The sequence below is a fragment of the Pseudorasbora parva genome, chromosome 17, assembly GCF_024679245.1.
Source record: "Pseudorasbora parva isolate DD20220531a chromosome 17, ASM2467924v1, whole genome shotgun sequence".
Classification (NCBI taxonomy): Eukaryota; Metazoa; Chordata; class Actinopteri; order Cypriniformes; family Gobionidae; genus Pseudorasbora; species Pseudorasbora parva.
In genome coordinates this window covers 40,838,283-40,859,855 of record NC_090188.1, presented here as the reverse complement: position 1 = coordinate 40,859,855, position 21,573 = coordinate 40,838,283, and the positions used below count along the sequence as shown (strand labels likewise).

Genomic DNA, 21,573 nt, shown 5'->3' with positions numbered 1-21,573 from the left:
GTGAGAAAATTGCTATTTTAACTAATGACCCGGGTCAACAATTGCATCATATTTGCGCTACCCTCGGTTTCGGCTTTTATTTGGCAGGAGCGCTTTACTCTTAGCAGTGTGAATAAGAGAACGCACGGAGTAACGTCATAACATCATTTTAAACACACTTAAATGTATCTAATATGATAAACAGAGCTGCATTACCTCATAATCATAACCGGAAGAGCGGATCAGTGCAGACGCCCGGCAAATGTGTCCCATCCCGTCATAATAAAAGTCTCCAGTGGACGGAAAGTTGCATAGTGCACCTTTAATACTTAATTACATAAAAAAATGTAGTGCTGTATACTTTTACTCAAGTAATAATATTAAAAGTTTCACTTGAGTACAAGTAAGAAAGTACAACATTTTTAGTGTAATTATTAGGGCCGGGACTTTAACGCGTTAATTAAGATTAATTAACTACGGGACTTTAACGCGTTAATTAAGATTAATTAACTACGGGACTTTAACGCGTTAATTAATTACGCAAAAAAATAAATAACAATTTTAACCACACTTATTTTTGCACCGCGGAACATTTTCAATGAATGAGTTCCGGCGGACCGATTATACTGGAACACCAACTAGCGCTCACGACAACAACAAACCAGTGTGAGCATGAACGAAGAAGCTGATGAGACTGCATTGCTTGGCCCCGTGGATGGGAAATTTTGTTTTAAAAAACGAAAGGATGGAAGCGTCGACAAGAGCATGGTTGTGTGCAAGCGATACAACAGGGGTGTCCAAAGTCGGTCCTGGAGGGCCACTGTCCTGCAGAGTTTAGCTCCAGCTTGCCTCAACACACTGCTAAAGTTTCTAGTATGCCTAATAAAACCTTAATTAGCTGGTACAGGTGTGTTTAATTGGGGTTAGAGCTACACTCTGTAGGACAGTGGCCCTCCAGGAGTAGGATTGGACACCCCTGCTATACAACAAGGAATTTGCGTATCACCGCAGCACATCGAGCCTCAAATATCACAAATATGCTTTTGCTACACTTAATGACAAACATTGCACTGGTCTGCCGGACTGAAACAAATAAACAATATTTTGTTGATTAAGCTTATGTTTTCAGTCATTATTCAATGGTATGCTAAAAATCCATGTGAAATATTACTTCTCATTGTTCCAGGTCAAATATTTATATGCAATTAAAATGCGATTAATTTCGATTAATTAATTACAAAGCCTCTAATTAATTAGATTAATTTTTTTAATCAAGTCCCGGCCCTAGTAATTATGTATTACAAAAAAACAACACATTTTATTTATGAAATGTAGTGCAGTTAAAAGTATGCCATTATATATTATGCTGTGGAATGCAGTGAAGTAAAAGTTTTCTAAAGAAAAACACTGATAAAGTATATACTTAAAGAGTAGAAAGTAAAAATGCCCCACTATTAGTCTCTGAACAAACAACTCTCGTCAGTTTAAAACAAAAGCTAGAAGCTGTGTACCCTGGACACGGCACAGCGAATATGGTTGTGAAACACTTGTGTAATAAATGTGAATATGAGTGGCTTTGATTGGCTTGTCTTTTATGGCAGATTAGTTTTTGCGTGTACACCATGCTTGGAGTTGTGAAGCGTGCTCGTTGGCCTGCTGATCCTGAGGAGGCAAAAGCAGGCGGATTTCTGGTCAGCACTGCCTCTGATGGGACGCCCATCTACAGAAACCCTTGTGCAGAGCCCCTGCAGGCCCTGCTGCCCAACCTGCTGGCCCTCATCAGGTACATTAGGTCATTTCATAAGTAAGGGATAATGTCCACCCAGCCGATTGTTATCGCAGAATAAACCCCGACAGAGTGATCAGGACCCCGACACGAAGCGGAGCATCACTCTGAAGGGGTTTATTCTGCGATAAAAACCGACTGGGTGGACATTATCCCGCTTATTACACGGCTACTAGTCTCAAATATATTAGACACCAAATATTGTCTTGAGATTAAATATTTTATTAGCTCTTACGCAAAGCTTCCGCGAAGAAAAACTGCTTTAAGCCTTTATCTATTGCTGCTAAATGTTGAAAATGAATGCTGAAAGGGTTAGTTCACCCAAAGATGAAACCAAGCCTATGATTTACTCACCCTCAAGTCATTATAGGTGTTTATGACATTCTTCTGTCAGACAAATACAATCGGAGTTATATTTAAAAAGTCCAGGCTAACGTTAATCCCAGCTGTAGTTGTAGTTGTGTTTGAAGTCCATAAAAAAATGCAGTTGTCCGTCCAATAACGTGCTCCACACGACTCCGATGGGTTAATAGAGCCTTCTGGTTCCAATCGATGCGTTTGTGTAACAAAAATATCCATATTTAAAACGTATTTTATTGAAAAGGAAACCCGCCTTGAAGTCTTCCATTGTAGCCATGGTTGTTTAAGTATTTAACAGCCACAAGATGGCGCCAGCGTTAGGCATAGAAGTAGTACCGGTCAAGATAGTGCCCGGATGAGTGGTTGTTATCTGGGAATAACATACCGCTGGAATGCGCGATTGACCAATCAGAATCAAGTATTTCACAGAGCCGTGTAATAACTGAAAATAATCATGGTTAGCTTGTGTATATGTACTGTTTTTCTGCTAATGTAACAGTGTTTGAAGTAGTTTCATGTTCTTCACCCTTCTAGGACCCACAATAGCTTGTTCTTGCCAGAGAATGTCAACCGGCTTAGCGAGACCTTCACCAGAGTCTATGATATTTTGGATATGGAGAAGAATTTTGTGTTAGGTAGGTTTTTAATTTGTCCTGTCCTGATACAAACACTATCATTTAGGTTTTGCTGTAACTTGTTAAGTCAAGTCACATTTATTTTGCAGCTTCACTAAACATGATTTATTCACATATAAACAGGCACCAGCTCACATCAGTTATGTTAAATGGAAGCTCAAGCATGTTTGTGTGAGAACTAATGAGGTTCATCCTTGTGTTACGCAGCACGTTTACTCAAGCTTCCCGCAAAAGGGCTGTCACGAGTCAAGCAGGCTCATTTGAGCTTCTCATTGTTCATTGTTTAAATATGAAAAAAGTCCAAATTAAATCTTTTCATATAAAGTTGTTTGAGACTCTTCTGAAAATTTGGACTAAACCGCTCAATTCATATGGATTGTTTTTATCATCTCTCTAGGAACTTTTAGCTGTCAATATAGTGACAGAAATCTATCATATTTCATAAAAATCTTCATTTGTTTTCTGAAGATGACCAAAAATGTTGCCTGTTTAAAATGATTCGAGGATGAGGACTTAATAACAGAGTTTTTAGTTGAACTTTTCCCTTTATTTAAATATGAAACTAAGCTCTACACAAGACAAGTGTCATTATTCAGTTACTGATTATTATTATTATTCAGATTGTGTTCTCATCTGCTAGTATCATTACAGTTGAATGAATGATATCACTGAATATTAATTGTCTTTTAACGCCAAACTCCAGTTATCTGATGACTCCTGTTGTTTCCTACAGGAATTGCTCAACCGGTTTTAGATTCCTACGACACTCCAGTGTACAGAAACATTGATGAGCGCATGCAAGGCTTCTTCACGTCACTCTACGAAAACTGGTTAGAACAATAAAGTTCAATGATTAATATTTTAGTTTGTTTGTTTAATAGAATAAACTCTTCTCCAATGGTGTAATCTCACTTTCCTGATCCTCTTTATCCTTTTCTCTTTTCTTTTTAAAGTTTTCACCTTCTTGGGAATGCTGGTCCCTGCTTGCAACAAGACTTTTATGCAATCGAAGGCTTGGCAGAGCAGATTGTTGGTTCCGCCTTCATCCATCTAGACAGTGTTCCAGACCACAGGCTCCGCCCCCTACTCCATATCCTTTGTTGCTATTTGTTGCTTTTGTTGCACAATTAATCGGTAAAAGAGCTTGCTCTTGATTCAAACACCCACAGGGTTTCCTTACTGACAGTGTTTCGCATTATGCCTATTAAAGGGTTAGTTCACCCAAAAATGAAATTTCTTTCATTATTGTCTCCCCCTGATGTCGTTCCACACCCGTAAGACCTCCGTTCATCTTCAGTTTAAGATATTTTAGATTTAGTCCGAGGGCTTTCTGTCCTTTGAATGTAAGTTTATGCCCACTTGCTGTCCACGTCTTGCCTAGAAATCTAGACGCACCCTAGCGGCAGCAAATCTAATGTGCCGCGAGTGTCGTCTAGCAACTCTCAATACCCTTCTGAGCTGTATTCGCCTAACTCTTGCCAGGCCGATCACGTCATGTATAGAGTCGGTGGGCGGGGCCATAATGACGACGGCCGAGTTGCGTTTGCGTGCTTCTAGTAAACAGAAACTGGCGAACGGCGGTCTTTCGAATCAGCTTTGACCGCGACTCTGGAAGACTTGGAGTTAAGCTTTTCTCTGAGAAAAGAACAAAGAACGGCACTGAACTCATTCTTAAGAAGGGAAGATGTGTTTGGAGTTTAGCCGACCGGATACGGCTAATGTTTAATCTGTCAGCTTGCTCTGTTTCACCTTCGTTGCTCTGGTTGGTGTAGCGCTATCCTATCGCGTGCAGAGGGAGTTTGAAAGACAGCCGTTTATCCGCCCCTCGGATTGAGCTGTCAATGGTGAGTTTCCAGACCAAACATCTTGATGTGGGCCTGGCTTGTCAGGCTGGTGGACAGCAAGTGTTCATGCACTTACATTCAAAGAACAGAAAGCCCTCGGACTAAATCTAAAATATCTTAAACTGAAGATGAACGGAGGGTGTGGAACGACATCAGGGGGAGGAGTTAATGAAAGAAATTTCAGTTTTGGGGGAACTAACCCTTTAAACCTTTAAAGCGCTGTGTTGGCGCTGAACCAGAGAGATATCATGAACAGTGTAGGTATAAAAGAGCTTCACAAACAGTCTTTTTTTTTAACCACACAGTAGCATTATTTCTGTATTACAATAATAACAGAAGTAATGGGATACAAGTTTATAGTTTGGATATGAACACTGATGTCCATGGTAGTGATTAAAATAGAGAAAACCACCTTTTAAAAAAAGGTTCAGATTGTAGAATGATAAAGATTGTATCGATTATATAAAAAAATATATATTTATCAATAAATAATGAATTTCAGAGATTTGTTCAAAAATGCTAATTTGTCCAGTAATTATTTATTTTTGGTGTTTTTGCCTTTATTATAATATGACAGGAAGTAGACGAGAGAGACAGACAGAGAGACAGACAGAGAGACAGACAGAGAGACAGACAGAGAGACAGACAGAGAGACAGACAGAGACACAGACCCTGTATTTTACAACTGATTGAGTTATGTCATAATATATTTACAATATAGCAATGTATTTTTGTTTTTCTTCTTCTTTAATTATATTTTGTATTTAGATATCTATACCTGTATAACTTGTTACATGTTTAATGCTTTGGCAACATTGTACTATCCGACAGTCATGCCAATAAAGCTGAATTGAATTGAGACGATGAAGGACAGAGAGAGAGAGACAGAGAGAGACAGAGAGAGACAGAGAGAGACAGAGAGAGACAGAGAGAGACAGAGAGAGACAGAGAGAGACAGAGAGAGACAGAGAGAGACAGAGAGAGACAGAGAGAGACAGAGAGAGACAGAGAGAGACAGAGAGAGACAGAGAGAGACAGAGAGAGACAGAGAGAGACAGAGAGAGAGAGAGAGACATCTGGGACTTGGGCCTCATGAATGAAGTGCCGTAGGGTACAGATTGTTTTTGCTGTTTTCCTTAATGTCTTTCACGTCTGTTCATAAAGCAGCTGGTTGTGTCCTGTCCTCACGAGTACTATAACAGCCTCCTCTGTCCTCTGCTTGGCCCATTATTTGCCTATCTACAGCAGGTAAACTTCACATTACACCTCATTTAGTGTTTAATATGTTTATAGAATTTTTTTATTTAAACTTACAAAAACAATACACCAATGGAAAACAAAACCAAAAAATAGGAACCCTCCCACAAAAACACAATCCCCTGTGTCCGCTGTCAATCACACACACACACAAAAATCAAGCATCGAGCCTACATAGTTGAAAAAACAACTATTCTGACCCCCAGCAGACAATGGTAAACCCTCAGTATTGACCCCGAAAAGAAATAATAATGGATTCCGTGTTATTTTGACTCCAAGTACACAAGCTTCACAAATACCTCCCTGAAAATTGTTGAAGTTTAGGACAGAACCAGAACGTGTATATTCCTCTGCCTCTGCTGTCTTATACCGATCACAGGGAGGGTCAGGACTCCCAGGACTTCATAATAGCTGACATAGATGGGGAGTCTGAAATGAATGGCTCATTTAAATACTGAGGCAGTGTTGTTATAGTCATAAACTTACCACAGGGTCGTTTTAAAGAGGGGCTTATAAAAATCTAGGGGGATAAAGACCTGAAAATCGTTAGAACTACTACTTGATAATTACTGCAATTCTGAGAAAAATTAACCACCACATTATGAAGGTAATTTAAAGCCCATTTATAAAAAGTTACTTGAAAATATATTAAAATGGCTAGGGAAACTATTGCAATTTTGTGATTGATTGGTACCTTTTTATTAGTAAAAAAATGAGATTTAAAAAATGACATCTTAAGCAATGATGATTAAGCAATTCATTTTTAACACTAGAACTGCCAAGGCTGTCATTTTGACCATTTTTAAATTTTGCAATATAATAACTTTGTTTAAATCAAACCCGTATAGCTATAATACCCTGACTTGTCCTAAATGTGTGTATATTTTGTTGTAAGATTATTTTAGAGAAAGAGTTCAGAGTATTTCTACCCAAAATGGCCATAACGGTCAAATTGTAATGATTGCGTGTGCAGTGTATTATTTCAGTGTTTGCTAGTTTTCCCCGCCAGTGAAGATGCGTGTCACTGTTGTTTTTATATGCCATTGACCTTTGAAATGTCAGCAAGAAAGAGATAGACTGGCAGAGGTTTTAGCCGTGCTTCAGCGCCTTGATGATGCTGGTGGATGCACAGGATTGTTTCCGTTTCGTGTGATCCTGTGAGCGTTGTAAAGTCCAAAAGTCAAAAATGTGTTGAAAAAAGATAAGTCTAAAAATGTCCATATTTTTTATCTGACAAAATATTCTTCTTCAGTCCATATTAGTTGGCATTTAGACTTTCACACTGCGGTGAAAACTTTTCTCTCCCGCTTGCCACACAGTGAGGCATGCACCTAATGGGTCTTTTTTTATTTTTTTTATTATTATTTTTTTTTAATATCCTTTGCGTTTGATGCTTGTCAGACTGTACGAACATAATCACCACTGTAAGCCATGTCACACTGTAAGATCTCAGTTGTCAGACTGTACGATCGTCAAAGAGCTAAAAAACAGACGCGCGCAAAAAAACTCACCCGGAGTTTTATATCATCAATGAATGAAGCGTTGGGTGACAGTGAGCTGCATTACACGCGGGACTGAAATGCTGGCTACAAAGAAATCTCTAGCTCTCGTTTTGGTCATAGTTTGTCTTGAAAAACCGAGATATTTGTCAGTCGTTGTAGGAGAAGTCACACTGCAGGATAGTGTGCCAAATCTTCTGACACTGCCAGAATTTCATCTGAGGTCAAATTTGATCGCAGCGCTCATTAATCGGCTGCCGGTGAACATGTCAAACTAACGACCAAAGACGTCAGATTTTAGCCTAGGATCTGAGGAATCTTTTAGGATTTGCTAAATTTGTCTCAGACGGCCAAATCGTGGCCAAAATCGCACAGTGTGCACCCGGCTTTAGTCTTACACAAGTATATATTATAAAAAATATAATATGTAGACCAATTTGTGTCCGTTTGATCCATTTAATCAATGTTGTTCGATTTGATTCAAACTGATTTCGTTCACACTGGCATTTTTAACAGCGAACCTAAAGTTAGCGAACCAAAGGCATAGGGAGACGCTCACAACCTGATTGGTCGGTTTATATGACGCAGGAGCTGCTTACCGAACATTCAAAACAATGCTGTGTGCCGGATTAAACACCATCATTTTATGCGTACATATGGCATTATTTTTACCCGCTGAGAACTCATGAAGAGCTCATAAAATGTTCAAAACATTCAAAACAGCTCCAGGATTTCCTCCGTTGTGCAGAAAAGAGACGGTCGTTCTGTCGTCTGTACCGACAGTCGAGAAAGACGCCGCATATCCGCCCATTAGGTCTTAAAGGGCCAGTAGCCTGTCAAGCTTCGCACCTGAGACACGAATAGACTATTAACTTAAAGCTTTTACTTAAACACAAAAGGCACGTCCACTTTAATAAAAAAAAAGCCAGATCAAGAGCAGAAACGCAATAAAGTGCATAACTGAAAAATAAAGCATGGGCTCAAAACTATTCCAAACAGTGGGCGCATTAGGCTCAAAATAAAAATTGAAATAATAAAGTGCCCAAATCCAATAAATAATAAAAATTTTGATAAACAGTACAGCATAGTGTGCATTGATTATTAGTTTAACCATATTTACAGTAGGTTATAATTTTTATTATGGACAGTGATGGTGATGCAACATCGTAAACATTAATGTTTTTCTTGTATTTAGCCCTCAGGTGTTCCTTACTAATCAGTCACACTCATACTCATTGGTAGTCAAATGTGACCATACACATTAACAATTTTTTCAGTTAAATAAATGTTAGCTTAATAATTTTTTTAGGATATCTTTTGGTTTATTATTTATTAAATCTTTTAACATTTACTATTTGTGCAATAATTATGGTCTATTATTGACCACTTAAAATATTTATATTATTTATTACAATTAGTGTAGTAATTAAGGTTAAAATTGAGAATTCCAATGCAAAGAGGCAAATAAGAAAAATAAATAAAATAATAAACATTCCCCCACAGGTGGAAATCACGTTCGTGGGGGCACTGAGGTGCGATCGAAAAGGGCACGTTTACTTTCAAAGAGGAAGGGGCTCAGTTGCGCTGGTATTAAATACTATTTTGAAGGTAGTAAAAGGTATTAAATTCAATTTAAGAAGTTCTGTATATACCCTGTGACATGACAAAATGACATTCGGTGCAGTCTCTAGATTGACCGCTATGGCCATTCTAGTAGGATTGCGGTAGTTCTAGTGTTAAGCCCTTTTTTCTTTGGTATGTGGTTGGTGTTTGTGCCGAGATGTTCTTTTGGTTTTCACCTAACTTGGCACTGTGCATTATGGCCAAACATCTTCACTTTGGTCTTGTTGTTTGTTCCAGACAAACAAATTGTTTGGAAATGGCTGTAAAATGCTTTTCAGATTGATAGCAGCAACAATTGCTTCTCTAAGATCATTGCTGATTTCTTTCCTCCTTGGCATTGTGTTAACACACACCTGACGGCAAAATGCCCAAACTTCTGCTTTTTATGGAGTCCTTCACACTTGCTGAGAGTCAGTTAATGGGTCAAAGACATTTGATTAGCAGCGCCTGACTGCTGCTTATCCTCGTCTCTTAGTTTGTCACATGGCTTCACCATTTTGAACTTGTTTTTGTTAAATAAATAATGACACGGTGTAATAAGTCATGTGTTGTTGTTCATCTGAGGTTGTATTTAATTCATTTTAAGATCTGCCAAGGACCAGATGTTTTATGTCCTAATACATATAATTCAATAGGGTGTCCTTTCTCTTTTTCACATGACTGTATATTTGCATTGGTGTTAACTGAACACATTGTTCTTTGAAATAACTTAAACAAAAAAGTGTTTAAATTGCTAAATGAGCAATTTAAATAGTTTTGTTATATTTCACAACTGTGACTGTCTATATTATTATGACTTCTTCTCATCGCTTCTAAAACACCTTACTGTATGAAGAATGACAGACTGAGAGTAACTTGCTAATAGTTAAACGTTAGTTTTTTTTAAACTTGTATATCTGCTTCATTATAAAAAAATAAAAAAACTCATTATTTTTTTTTTACTGAATTAGTGGCAGGTTAGCCTTAATTATTGGCTTATTCTGGTTAATAAACTTAAATATCACTCAATAAGTGCCATAATTAATGTGGATAAAACTTAATCTTATGAACAGTGGTCAAATTGTCCTTATTACACTATTTTAGCAATTTATAACGCAACATCAGCAGTAATTAAACATAATTTCTAGCGTATTGTTCAGTTAACTTAACAGAATTGCACAGAAATATAATTACATCACTACACAAATATATGGCTTAAGTTGTAAATAATTGTTAATCATTAATTTATTAATAATTAATAGTGCTTAACTAATGTATTATTCTGGACCCTTAAAATAAAGTGTTACCAAAAAAAAGTTGAATAGATATTTTTCCTACAGATATTTGGTATTGACTTGGTGTGTGTCAAATTTGGTGTATCACCAGGGGTTTAAAGTCATGGTTTCTAGGTGATCCTTCAGAGAACTTTAACTCGATTTTTGTCAAAATTTACTTTGTCTCCTCTATCGACTCCAAACGTGTGTTGCAGTCTTTTATTTTTCTCCGATTCCATCAAATCATACATCATGTTGAAGGTTTTTTTGTTAAAATGGAGAATGTAAAAAAAAACATATTTTTGAAACTTTGCGCTTGCGACTCATTTTGTTGACACGGGTCACATTTATGTACACTTTATTTCAATGCACAAAAAATAGCCAAAGTGAAGTAAATAAATTTTCCAATTCCTTTTAACTAAATATTGGTGGCAAATGCGATTTGTAATTGCATTTATTCCACCAATGAGCTGCTTCTGTGTCACAGTCTTCGTCAAATGCAACTAAATGTCACTTCTGTGTCTTATCTGCTGTGCAAACATGTTTTGTTGAGACTGATTTCATTTGATTGGTTAAAGCTCTATAGTTTCTTAATATTAGAATTTAATTTATTCATTAAAAGTGAATTTCAAATAAAAAATTATGTATACTTCTAATGAACAATTGGCTTTATAAAGGTGAAGATGCTTCTGGAATGAGTTTAAGGGAGCAGAATCGTCTCTTAATGGAAAAGTTAATTTCCTTTAATTTGGTGCTGCTGTGAAACTAACCACTGCTAGAAAAATATGCCGATTTGTGGGAATCGGGCTTAAACCAGCCAAGGTTCTAGCACAAAAATACAAAATATCATATTCTTATCAACAAAATCCCAAACAATATTGAGATATTGTTCTGTTTTCAATGTTGCACACCCCTACTATGTAGCCTGACGTTTACACAGACACTTGACTGTTGTTTTATGTCATTCAGTCATTTTGGGTGAATTGAAACAACCAATATTGCTTTGAGCACAGGATTTGCCTAATACTATCTCCTATTTTTTGCTTCATTGAAAACAGAGACTGAGCTTTCGGTGGCAGGTCATCAACCAAAGGACCAGTCAGTGGTAAGATATTTTACTGTTGGATGATACTGTGTGACACTTTTTGTGTGATAGCCCTGCCTCGTGCGTGTGTGTGTGTGTGTGTGTGTGTGGTTAAGAATGAAAGCGTGAAGTTGCAGTTGTGTAAGACCTTTTCTTTTCTATTTTCCGTAAGACCCGACTGAAGCCCCATTCACACCGCCTCACTCCAGCTATGTGTTGCTTGGACTTGTAGCTGTTCAAAGTGCCACCGCTTTAGTGTTATTAATAGGTTGTTGGTAGACTGCATGTCTGGACATGTTTTTAAAAAAACGCAATCACAGATGATTTAAACTAAGATATTCTAATTCGACTTAAGCCCTATTCGGACGGTGATTGTTTCTCGTGGGGTCGTCAGGTATTTCCTCATTTACAGGAGCTAGTCTGTGATTTTATTGCGGTCTGAATCCAGAATGTCAGTGTTTTACTTCCTCCACCTTAGGGGTGTGCGATAGATATCTTCTGCGATAATATCGTAATTGTTGTTTTAACGATGTGCGATCTGACATTATCGAGTATATCCCTCACACACACGTCGAGTGTGTGCACTACATGATGTAGTCTTGAGGATTACTTAGACTACTGTAGGTGCAAAAATCCAGATATCTAGCATAACAAATGTGATATTGATTTTATACAAGTTTAATAAACAAGAATTTAGTATTAAGTGACTTTTTTGTGGGCGGAGTGGTTTGTGGGCGGAGGCGGAGCTTGGCGCTGATTGGTTTAAAGTTGAAGAATCGACAGACATGACAGATGGATCTTTGTGTGGTTTGATAACATCACCGAACACCAAGGGTGCTTCTTATTTCTGATCTGTGACTGAAAATGTATTTTGACCCTATTGAATTTTCTAAAAACCTGAAAACTATGAGAACTGTGGCTGTGTTTAAGGCAGTGCGTTATCATCTTGATCAATTCCTACCGCCATATTAATTTCCAATCAATTCCCCTTGCCACTTGCCAGACCCAGACAGAAAAAAGTAATCAATCTGAAAGGATGATCCAATCAGCGCCAAGCTCCGCCCACTGCCTGTTGATTGATTCAATATATCAGGGCAAACACACAAGTTAGTTTTTTGTTGTCTTTGACCTTGTAACCTTGTAAAAAGTGCTTTCAGGTCTGTCTAATAAAGTTTACAAACACTTCAGTCACTGCATAAATTATTATGAAATGGAGATAATCCTTATTAAAGCTACCAACAGAGCTGCCAACTCTCACGCATTGGCCGTGAGACACACGCATTTGATTGGTTTCACACGCTCACACGCCACACCCCTTATTTCTCACGCTGAAGTGTCAACCCTGTCGGTCAAATGCCTGAAAGATAAGTTTATCTATAGATCTACCTGATGAGCAACTCTTAATCAGAGCCGGTCGCCTAGGGCCCCGCCTTATCTTGGGAGGCCCCGTCGAGAGCGCATTAATGCAGCGCGAAAGTACATTAATGTAGTGCGCGAGCGCGAATCTCTCTGCTCGCGCGCGGAATATAATGCGCGAGCGCAAATTTCTCTCTTCTCGCGCGCGGAATGTAATGTGCCGAGAGCGAATCTCCCTGCTCGTACGCGAGAACTCTGCGTGCGCTCTCAGATACGCTGCACTTGGAAGATTTTTCTCTGGGCTCACTCAGAGAATATGCCTGCACTTAAAACGTGTCCAGTGCAATCGCGAATCTCTGTGTGTGTTGGAGAGAGATGCACGCAAAAAGAACTATACCAAACTAAGCTACTGATTTTAGTTGGTCTGAATCATGGGCGGCCAACTAAAATGGTCTAAATCAATTCCATTTGTTGCCTTCAGTAAATTAAATAGCTCAGTTTTTTTTCTGCCTGTATTGGGCCTTTCCCAGTAGCCTTCAATAAATTAACGTGTCTGCAAAAATGATTCATAAAACATAAATATCAGTTAACCAGATTTACTTTCTTCACTGACGAAAATTGTCCTTGACATGGTTTTTAAGCTATTGTTATCAAATTTTTTTGGTCTTCAGAACATATTAAAATGCACATATGTAGATCATAGAAATCAAAATTTTCTCGGGGGTGCATGCCCCCGAACCCCCCTAACTACCTCTCATTAGGAATCTCAGTGATTATAAAACCGTGCCTTTATTATGATTAAGGGATGTAGGTCTTATACAGAATAAGGCCTTAATATTTGATTTATAAGTAGCAATAAACAGCCAATATCCTAATATAGAATTGGACCATAAACTAAAGTTTTACCATTTTTGTCATACCCTCACTGGATCCGTCATTACTAAGTTACGCCACTGTCTCTATAGTGCTTTAAAATTGTGTGTGTCTATAGGATGTATACAAACCGCCATATAGATGCAAAAAACAAACAAACAATAGTACCCCATTTAAATGCAGATGCATATATAGAGAGAGCTATTATTATTATTTATTTGTTTATTTATTTTTTGCAATTTTTGCTTTGTACGGCAACATTTTGGTTGGCACCACCAAATCTCACTCTAAGTTTTTTTGAAAAGTTGGCAGCTCTGTACCAATGTTATTCAGCCAAGAACGGTGAGGGATTTTCTCCTTTTCCTTTGTTCTTTGATGAACTTAAATGACAGACAGCAGCAGGTTTATTAGGCTGCTGTCCCTTTAAGAGCTGACACGCATCCCATTTTCTTACAACTCTCTCCATACGTTTAAGACTTAATTTAACTATGCTTGGAGGGTACTCGACAAAACAATTTGTAGTTTTTGTCCATTTCAAGCAATGTCTGAAGCGGCTTTCTGTGCCCACGAGTGTGTGTGTCAGACAGGAGATTCACAGACACACGGCTGTACTGTACGTTGTCTTTTATGTCTTGTCATGCTTGAATGGTTTAAAAGCATTTGCATGAATAAGAGCGTGATCATATAATTTAACACTAGCCAAAGGATGACACACACACACACACACACACACACACACACACACACACACACACACACACACACACACACACACACACACACACACACGTTCTCACGTAGAGAAAATACATTGAGGAGTAAAGAGGATACTGACAACAGTCTGACAGACAGGACAGAGCAAGTAACTTTTGATATGAAACACTCTCAACTTTCAAATTTTACAGTCATTTTTTAAAGAAATGTAACGCCGTTTTGTGGCTCTTTAAATTGTGGTGATTGCTGTAGCGCCTCAGTTAAAGCTACTCGTGAGCTGATCATCTCTTTCTTCTGGTTCATTGATGAACAGCATCAATTTAACATGAATGAACACAAAAAGAAATGTTTCAACTGCGGAAAGACGTCAGAAACACACCGTTTTTAAAGTTCAAGTCCACCAACATTAATCTATTAACTCTCTTGTCGGACAAAATGGCTGATTCGGCGATGTGATTGGTCAGGTCGCCTGTCAATTAAACTTGCAGCGACAGATGAAATTATTATTATTAAAGCTTTAACATGATATTTCTATCATGTTAATTTTGACAGCCCTAGTCAAAATTCAATTAAACTCGCTCATAGTGCCAAAATATTCCAAAACATAATTTCAGATTTGATGGTAACACTTTATTTTAAGGTTCAGTTATTAACTAGTTGCTTATCATGCATATTACTAGGATATTGTCTGTTTATTAGTACTTATAAAGCACATATTAATGCCTTATTCTGCATGACCTGATTCTACATCTCTTTATCCGACCCAATACCTAAAGTTAAATGCTACAAAACTACCTCACTAACTATTAATAAGCAGTAAATTAGGAGTTTATTGAGGCAAAAGACATAGTTAATAGGGAATGTGTTCCCCATACTAAAGTGTTACCGATTTGACAAATAATCTGTTTTCTTGTCTGTACTAATGAACATTTTGCAGAGGTTTTAATATGAACTGCATTAGTGGTAAACCGCTCCTAGCAAATATACAAAGACTGCTGACATGCATCGTTTTATTATATCCATGTATGTGTTTGCAGACCAATCATATAGATGTGACAGTAGACAGAAGTCGGCAGCATTAGTGATCAGCTAGAAAACACACCACATCTAAAATGAGAACGAATGCTGGACACTCCACCACGGCAAGCTTACGCTCCTCTCTCTACTTCTGCGTGCATTGACAGCGTTTCAAAATCCAGTCAACAACAGAGGCACAGAACCAAGAGTTTCTTTGTGTCTGTTTCACAAGGATGTGTGTCACAATATTGAAGATTTGTCACTACTTATGTTTCATTGTGACTCTAAATAGTGGATTAATAGTATGTTGGCGTTGTCAAGCCAACGTAATAATAATGTTTAAATGCAACATTAGCTTTACTAAGCTAACGTAATATGTTTAAATACAGCATTAGTATCTTGGTAATCTCAACCCAGCTTCGGTTACAGAAGAACGATCCAAAATTTGCAGCATTTAGACCTTCAAAGATTAAACGGCTCATGCATCACGCAGTATGTTAGCCTTCTTAAGCCAACATAATGCATTTAAATAAAACTATTATACTGGCGTGAGAATGCCAACATACTAATGCTGTAAGTTTAAATACAATGTCTGTGTTCTTAAGGCAACATTATTATTAATGTTGCTGTTGATGTTTTAGTGCTCAGGAGGAGGATGAGGCCTATGAGGAGAACCATGTGACTCAGGAAATGGTGGAGGAGCAGCTGTTGCGTTTGGTCACGCGGGAGGTCATTGATCTTCTAAGTGAGTTTACCTCATGCATGTAAAGCTTCACTTTTTTAATACAAAACAAGAAAAAAAAACCTGGAATAAATGTGTTTTTAGGTGTGACTTGCATTACAAGAAAATGTCCAGAGCTGTCTACAAACAAAGAGGAAGCAGATGGTGAGTTAATCTCTTTCTCCCTGTATCTTTTGGTGGAATTTCAATGGTAACAAATGTTAATATGTATTTGTCTGAAAGCTACACAATGAGCAAAAATCCAGCATATAGCGTCAGTTCTGGCAGGTCACGTTAGTCAAGCTCACATCAGTTGACTGTCAGCTGATCACATCTGCCTATAGGAATATGACGTCTATCAAAGCATGCATATTAAGCTCCTTCAGTGCTATCAGCTGCTATCCCGGTTCTCCAGAGCTCATTTACCTTCCGCCATCCCTCAGCTCCTCCTCTGGTCAGTCAGGATTTGGCCCTGAATCAGACTATATTCCTGAATTTGGTTGCACATTTTAGTATTGACATAAATGCTATCTGCAATACATCATGTTGCTTCTGTTCTGTTTACCCTAGTGGGGTTTATCCCAGCTCTCCGTGCTCTTATCCATATTAGGCGGCATGGGTGCGGTGCGCTGTAGGGTTTTGGGGATTTTGGGGGGGAAAAAATATAATTTTTTTTCAATGTTTTTTATTTTATTTTATTTTTTTACCAACATTGCAATTTATTTTTAAGATCTTTATCTTCTGTATTTTTCAACAATAAATCATAAACCATTGCATAGTAATGCTGGGAATCCTTAGGCACAAAACCTCACGATCCCATTCCAAAACATTTTTTTTTCTTATCGAATAATCTCATTAATAACACTTAATCTTTTTTTTTAATTATATGTAATTATAAGTACTTTTTGAAATATTTACAAATTAAAAATGATATGAAAACAATTGGATGTTAATAATTTTAAATATAACATTTAATATAGCTGCAAAACATTAAAAGCTAGTAAATAATAAAGAAGAACAAACAATATACGAGCAATGAACAAAGAGAGCTTTCCGTATTTAAGAGCATCTGAACTGAGGGATTTTCTCAGCTTTACCTTTTGATTATTACTAATGGCATCACAGACAGCGGGAGAACTGCACTCACACTAATGCAGGGGTCTTCGAACTGGGGTCGGGGGACCCCCAGGGGTCTTCGAACTGGGGTCGGGGGACCCCCAGGGGTCTTCGAACTGGGGTCGGGGGACCCCCAGGGGTCTTCGAACTGGGGTCGGGGGACCCCCAGGGGTCTTCGAACTGGGGTCGGGGGACCCCCAGGGGTCTTCGAACTGGGGTCGGGGGACCCCCAGGGGTCTTCGAACTGGGGTCGGGGGACCCCCAGGGGTCTTCGAACTGGGGTCGGGGGACCCCCAGGGGTCTTCGAACTGGGGTCGGGGGACCCCCAGGGGTCTTCGAACTGGGGTCGGGGGACCCCCAGGGGTCTTCGAACTGGGGTCGGGGGACCCCCAGGGGTCTTCGAACTGGGGTCGGGGGACCCCCAGGGGTCTTCGAACTGGGGTCGGGGGACCCCCAGGGGTCTTCGAACTGGGGTCGGGGGACCCCCAGGGGTCTTCGAACTGGGGTCGGGGGACCCCCAGGGGTCTTCGAACTGGGGTCCGGGGGACCCCCAGGGGTCTTCGAACTGGGGTCCGGGGGACCCCCAGGGGTCTTCGAACTGGGGTCGGGGGACCCCCAGGGGTCCTCCAGAAGGCTCTAAGGGCTCCCCAGAAAATTTCAGTGGATTAAAAGACAAAGCAAAAATGGATAAAGTCAACTGAACCGTCTAACTGTTTCTCTCCTTGTTTGCCATGCACATAGTTTCCAGAATTGTATTAGTTTGCATTACATTGATTAAACACAAACTGTTCTTTCCTATAAAGCTCCACTGTGTGATATTTTCCCCCGTCTAGAGGTGTAAAGGTATATGACCATCCAGTGAATATTAGTTTCTGTTCCTCTCAATTCTGATTTTGTTTTAACTCCTACGGTGGCCGATTTAGTCCAAGATTAACATGGCAATCCCCCTCTTCACATTCGACACGGTGCCATCGAGTGTTAAAACGCGAAAGGCGAAGCTTGAATTTATGGGTATGTCCCTCTTTGGCTACTGTACTTTCAAGATGGAGGAGCAACATGGCGACCGGCATTCGAACCCCTCACCCGTATGTATTTTCAACGGCATATTATAACCTTACGAGAATACTTTATTACTTGAAAGAAGTAAATATACATTAATGAGCATATATATTTGAAAGAACTAAGTGTTTTTAGCTAAGAATAAACTAAAAAAGTTACACATTGTAGCTTTAAGCCAGGCTTGTTGATGATTCTTCTGCTGACTGCTTTACTCTCGTATCACGTTATTAGACTGTAATCGCAGCCTTTGCGGTTACAAAATGGTCTTTTATCATATCACGTTATTATCGCAAATGCAATTAATCGTTCAGCCCTAATGCGCAGGGAGTTTTTGCCCAGAACAGAACCACACCGCCAGTCTAAATGATATGCTAATTGTCTATCACTTTGACGATAGTGATCCTGCCAGAAGAGTATTTATTCAGTAAAATCATACATATTCATGTGAGGGGCAAGCTAATGCTAATCATGGGCTGGAATTATGCATATTTGTTACAAACAATAAGTGAGACTGGAACTACTGACATCTCTTTTTGGCAGGATCTCATATGACTTTTGCCTCAATAAACTCTTAATTACTGCTTATTAATAGTTAGTGAGGTAGCTGTTAAGTTTATTTATTGTGTCGAATTAAGGGATGTAGAATATGATCATGCAGAATAAGGCATTAATATGTGCTTTACAAGTACTGATATACACACAATATCATAATGATATGATTGGACAGCACATCTCAATATCACGCCACTTTGCTCATAAGAAGCACCTTGTGTTCTCTAGTTCCCGAAACATTGGACTAGTTTTAGATTCACTTGATTCTATTGAAACCTGGTGCATTTATGCTCACCCTGTGCACATTTGAAGTGATGGAGAACACCGATTTAATTCATTCGGTACTATTATCTGCTGCAGAGTGAAAACACTGCATCCCGTTGAAGGTGACGTTCTGCTGCTTTGAGGAGACGTCAGATTGCGAGCATTACTCTGATTACCGCACACTCGCTCACGCTTGCATGTGTGTTTTTTTTTGGAACATCATTGGCTAAAAAACATGTGCAGGTCACTTTACTCTCTGAACCTGTGTGTAAGGTGGCTTTCATGTACATTCAGCCAAACTCCGATCATCTTCTTCAGCTACCTAGACCACATGACCTTTACATTACCATTTTTTCCCTATGTGAGCAATGCTCGTGTTTCAGAATGAACCAGTGGTTTAAGGCTCCGTCCACACGAAGCCAGAGCTTTCCCAATCTGATCTTTTTTTTCTGCCTCATTTCAAGAAATATCTGCGAGATCACTGAAACCGACTCAAAACGATGTAGTGTGGATAGCCATTTATCCACTGTCTATAGTCATTGCGTCACCTATGCTCCGCCCACATCCCGCCTTTTTGCCCATTTTGTGTTATGGGAAAGAGTGACGCGCGATGATTCGCTCCCAAGATGGCGACGCCCAGCTCGCCCCTACTTTACGCTTCAGATCGGCTTATCGGAATCCTATGGGTGAGGTCACGGACACTACGTCCATATTTTTTTTACAGTCTATGGCTGGACGTAGTGTGATGACATCACCGTTTCGCAAAATATACGGATTGGCTGTACACACGAACACGCAAGAATATTGTTTTCAGATTCATCCACTTCATCCGGTTTCAGAAAATATTGGATTCGTGATTCCAAAACGGCGGATCCGTGTGGACGAAACGCTGATACGGTACAACATTTATATGCGTCTCCGTGTGGACTGGGCCTAAAAGTCTTCTGATTATTGTGATGCAAGTTTTTTTCTGTTCATCTTCTGCTCAGGAGATGAGGAGATGGTGACGATGGACTCCTCACAGGGGATACAAATGAATACAGCTACAGATGAGCTCTCAGCGTTGGGCAAGTGCCTTCTCCGAAGTGAGGTAACTAAACATTTCTTTGTGAGCTGAATTATTTGGCTTCTATAGCTAAGTCATTTTTTTCTTTTTTCTTTCTTTTCAGGATATTTATATGAACCTCCTGACTATATGTTTTAACTCCCTCTCCTGGAAGGACACCGTAAACTGTCAACGGACCGCTGGCGTGCTCTGCTGGACTTTACTAAAACAGGTGCCGATTCTTCCTGTCTGTCCCTCTTAAAGTGATGGTTCACCCAAAAATTGTGTCATTTACTCAGTAGTGCTGCACGATTAATCGAAATCGAACCGCAATCGCGATTTGGCTTGTGTGCGATTATGAAAGCTCAAAGGCTGCGATTTTAATTAAATAAATAAATGCCCAGTGTGTTAGAGAAGAGCGGCTCTGTGATAAACGCTGCTCTGTCTGAAAGACTGCGAGTTTGAGTCGCTTATAACGTTGCGTTTGAAAAAGCAGCACGAGTCAAACATCTTCACAACTAGTGAAGCGTTCATAAACTTGTTCAACAAAAGACAACGTTTAATAACATGCTTTACCTCACTTCATATCGTCAGTCGAGTGTGTGAGCTGATGTGGCTTCTCATCACAGTGAGGCAGACGATGCGTTATTTTATAGCATTCTATGTCAATCAGCACTGCATAATAATACACTTTATTATTATGAAAATACCCTTGACGGCTTGAAGAACTCAAATACACCACATTTTGCTGCAGTCGTGTTTATTGTCATCATGTTTCAATCAAAGCGTCTCTATCATCTGTTTACAGCGTGTTAGCTTCACATCATGGATTTCCTGAAAACTAACGTCATTACTTCTCTGAGGCAAATGTGGTGTTTTCCGTTCGAGGGCGCCCTCTGGCTTTCAGTATGAATTAAAAACTTTTGGGTAATCAATAATAAGAATAATACATTTTAAAACTTAATAAACTTTTTTGTTTTAGTTGTTATGACTGATCATGCTCAAATGTGCCGAATCAGGGACAGTTCGACACACGTCAGACCTCCGTTCATCTTCAGACACAGATGAAGATATTAGTGTTGAAATCCGATGGCTCAGAAAGGCCTTCATTGACACCAATGTCATTTCCTCTCTCAAGGCCCATAAAGGCACTAAAGACGTCGTTACAAAGCCCATCTCACTACAGCGGCTCTACAATCATTTTATGTCAGCAGTTTGACACGCGATCCGAATCCTGAATCGATACACTTTGTTTTAACATTTTAAACCCAGTTTCGATTGCCATTGATAATGTGTGAGATGAGAACACCGAGAACATACAAATAACGTTAATTAAACAATAATTTAATAAATATTGAACCCAATAATTAACCACAAATGAATAAACCCATAATGAATGTAAAGAAAAACAAACATACATAAAAATAGGATCTGGGGAGAACCAAGGGAAAACTGGAGTGTGCCAAAGAAACAAAAGTAATATCATCAAAAAAAAATATTGCTATATGGTCTCAAAAATAACCCTAAACTAAGAAA

At 39.0% G+C, this 21,573-nt stretch overlaps 1 protein-coding gene across 1 annotated transcript in view; it reads left to right on the top strand.

Annotated features, from left to right (window-relative positions):
- Positions 1-21,573, top strand: part of LOC137045011 (exportin-5) — a 65,024-nt gene that overhangs the window by 36,406 nt on the left and 7,045 nt on the right. The window contains exons 21-30 of the mRNA XM_067421433.1: positions 1,581-1,762; positions 2,660-2,760; positions 3,494-3,590; positions 3,714-3,850; positions 5,755-5,852; positions 11,295-11,341; positions 15,922-16,025; positions 16,107-16,166; positions 19,982-20,082; positions 20,162-20,269. Coding sequence (XP_067277534.1) covers positions 1,581-1,762; positions 2,660-2,760; positions 3,494-3,590; positions 3,714-3,850; positions 5,755-5,852; positions 11,295-11,341; positions 15,922-16,025; positions 16,107-16,166; positions 19,982-20,082; positions 20,162-20,269 — 1,035 coding nt within the window. The remainder of the gene's footprint in view (positions 1-1,580; positions 1,763-2,659; positions 2,761-3,493; positions 3,591-3,713; positions 3,851-5,754; positions 5,853-11,294; positions 11,342-15,921; positions 16,026-16,106; positions 16,167-19,981; positions 20,083-20,161; positions 20,270-21,573) is intronic.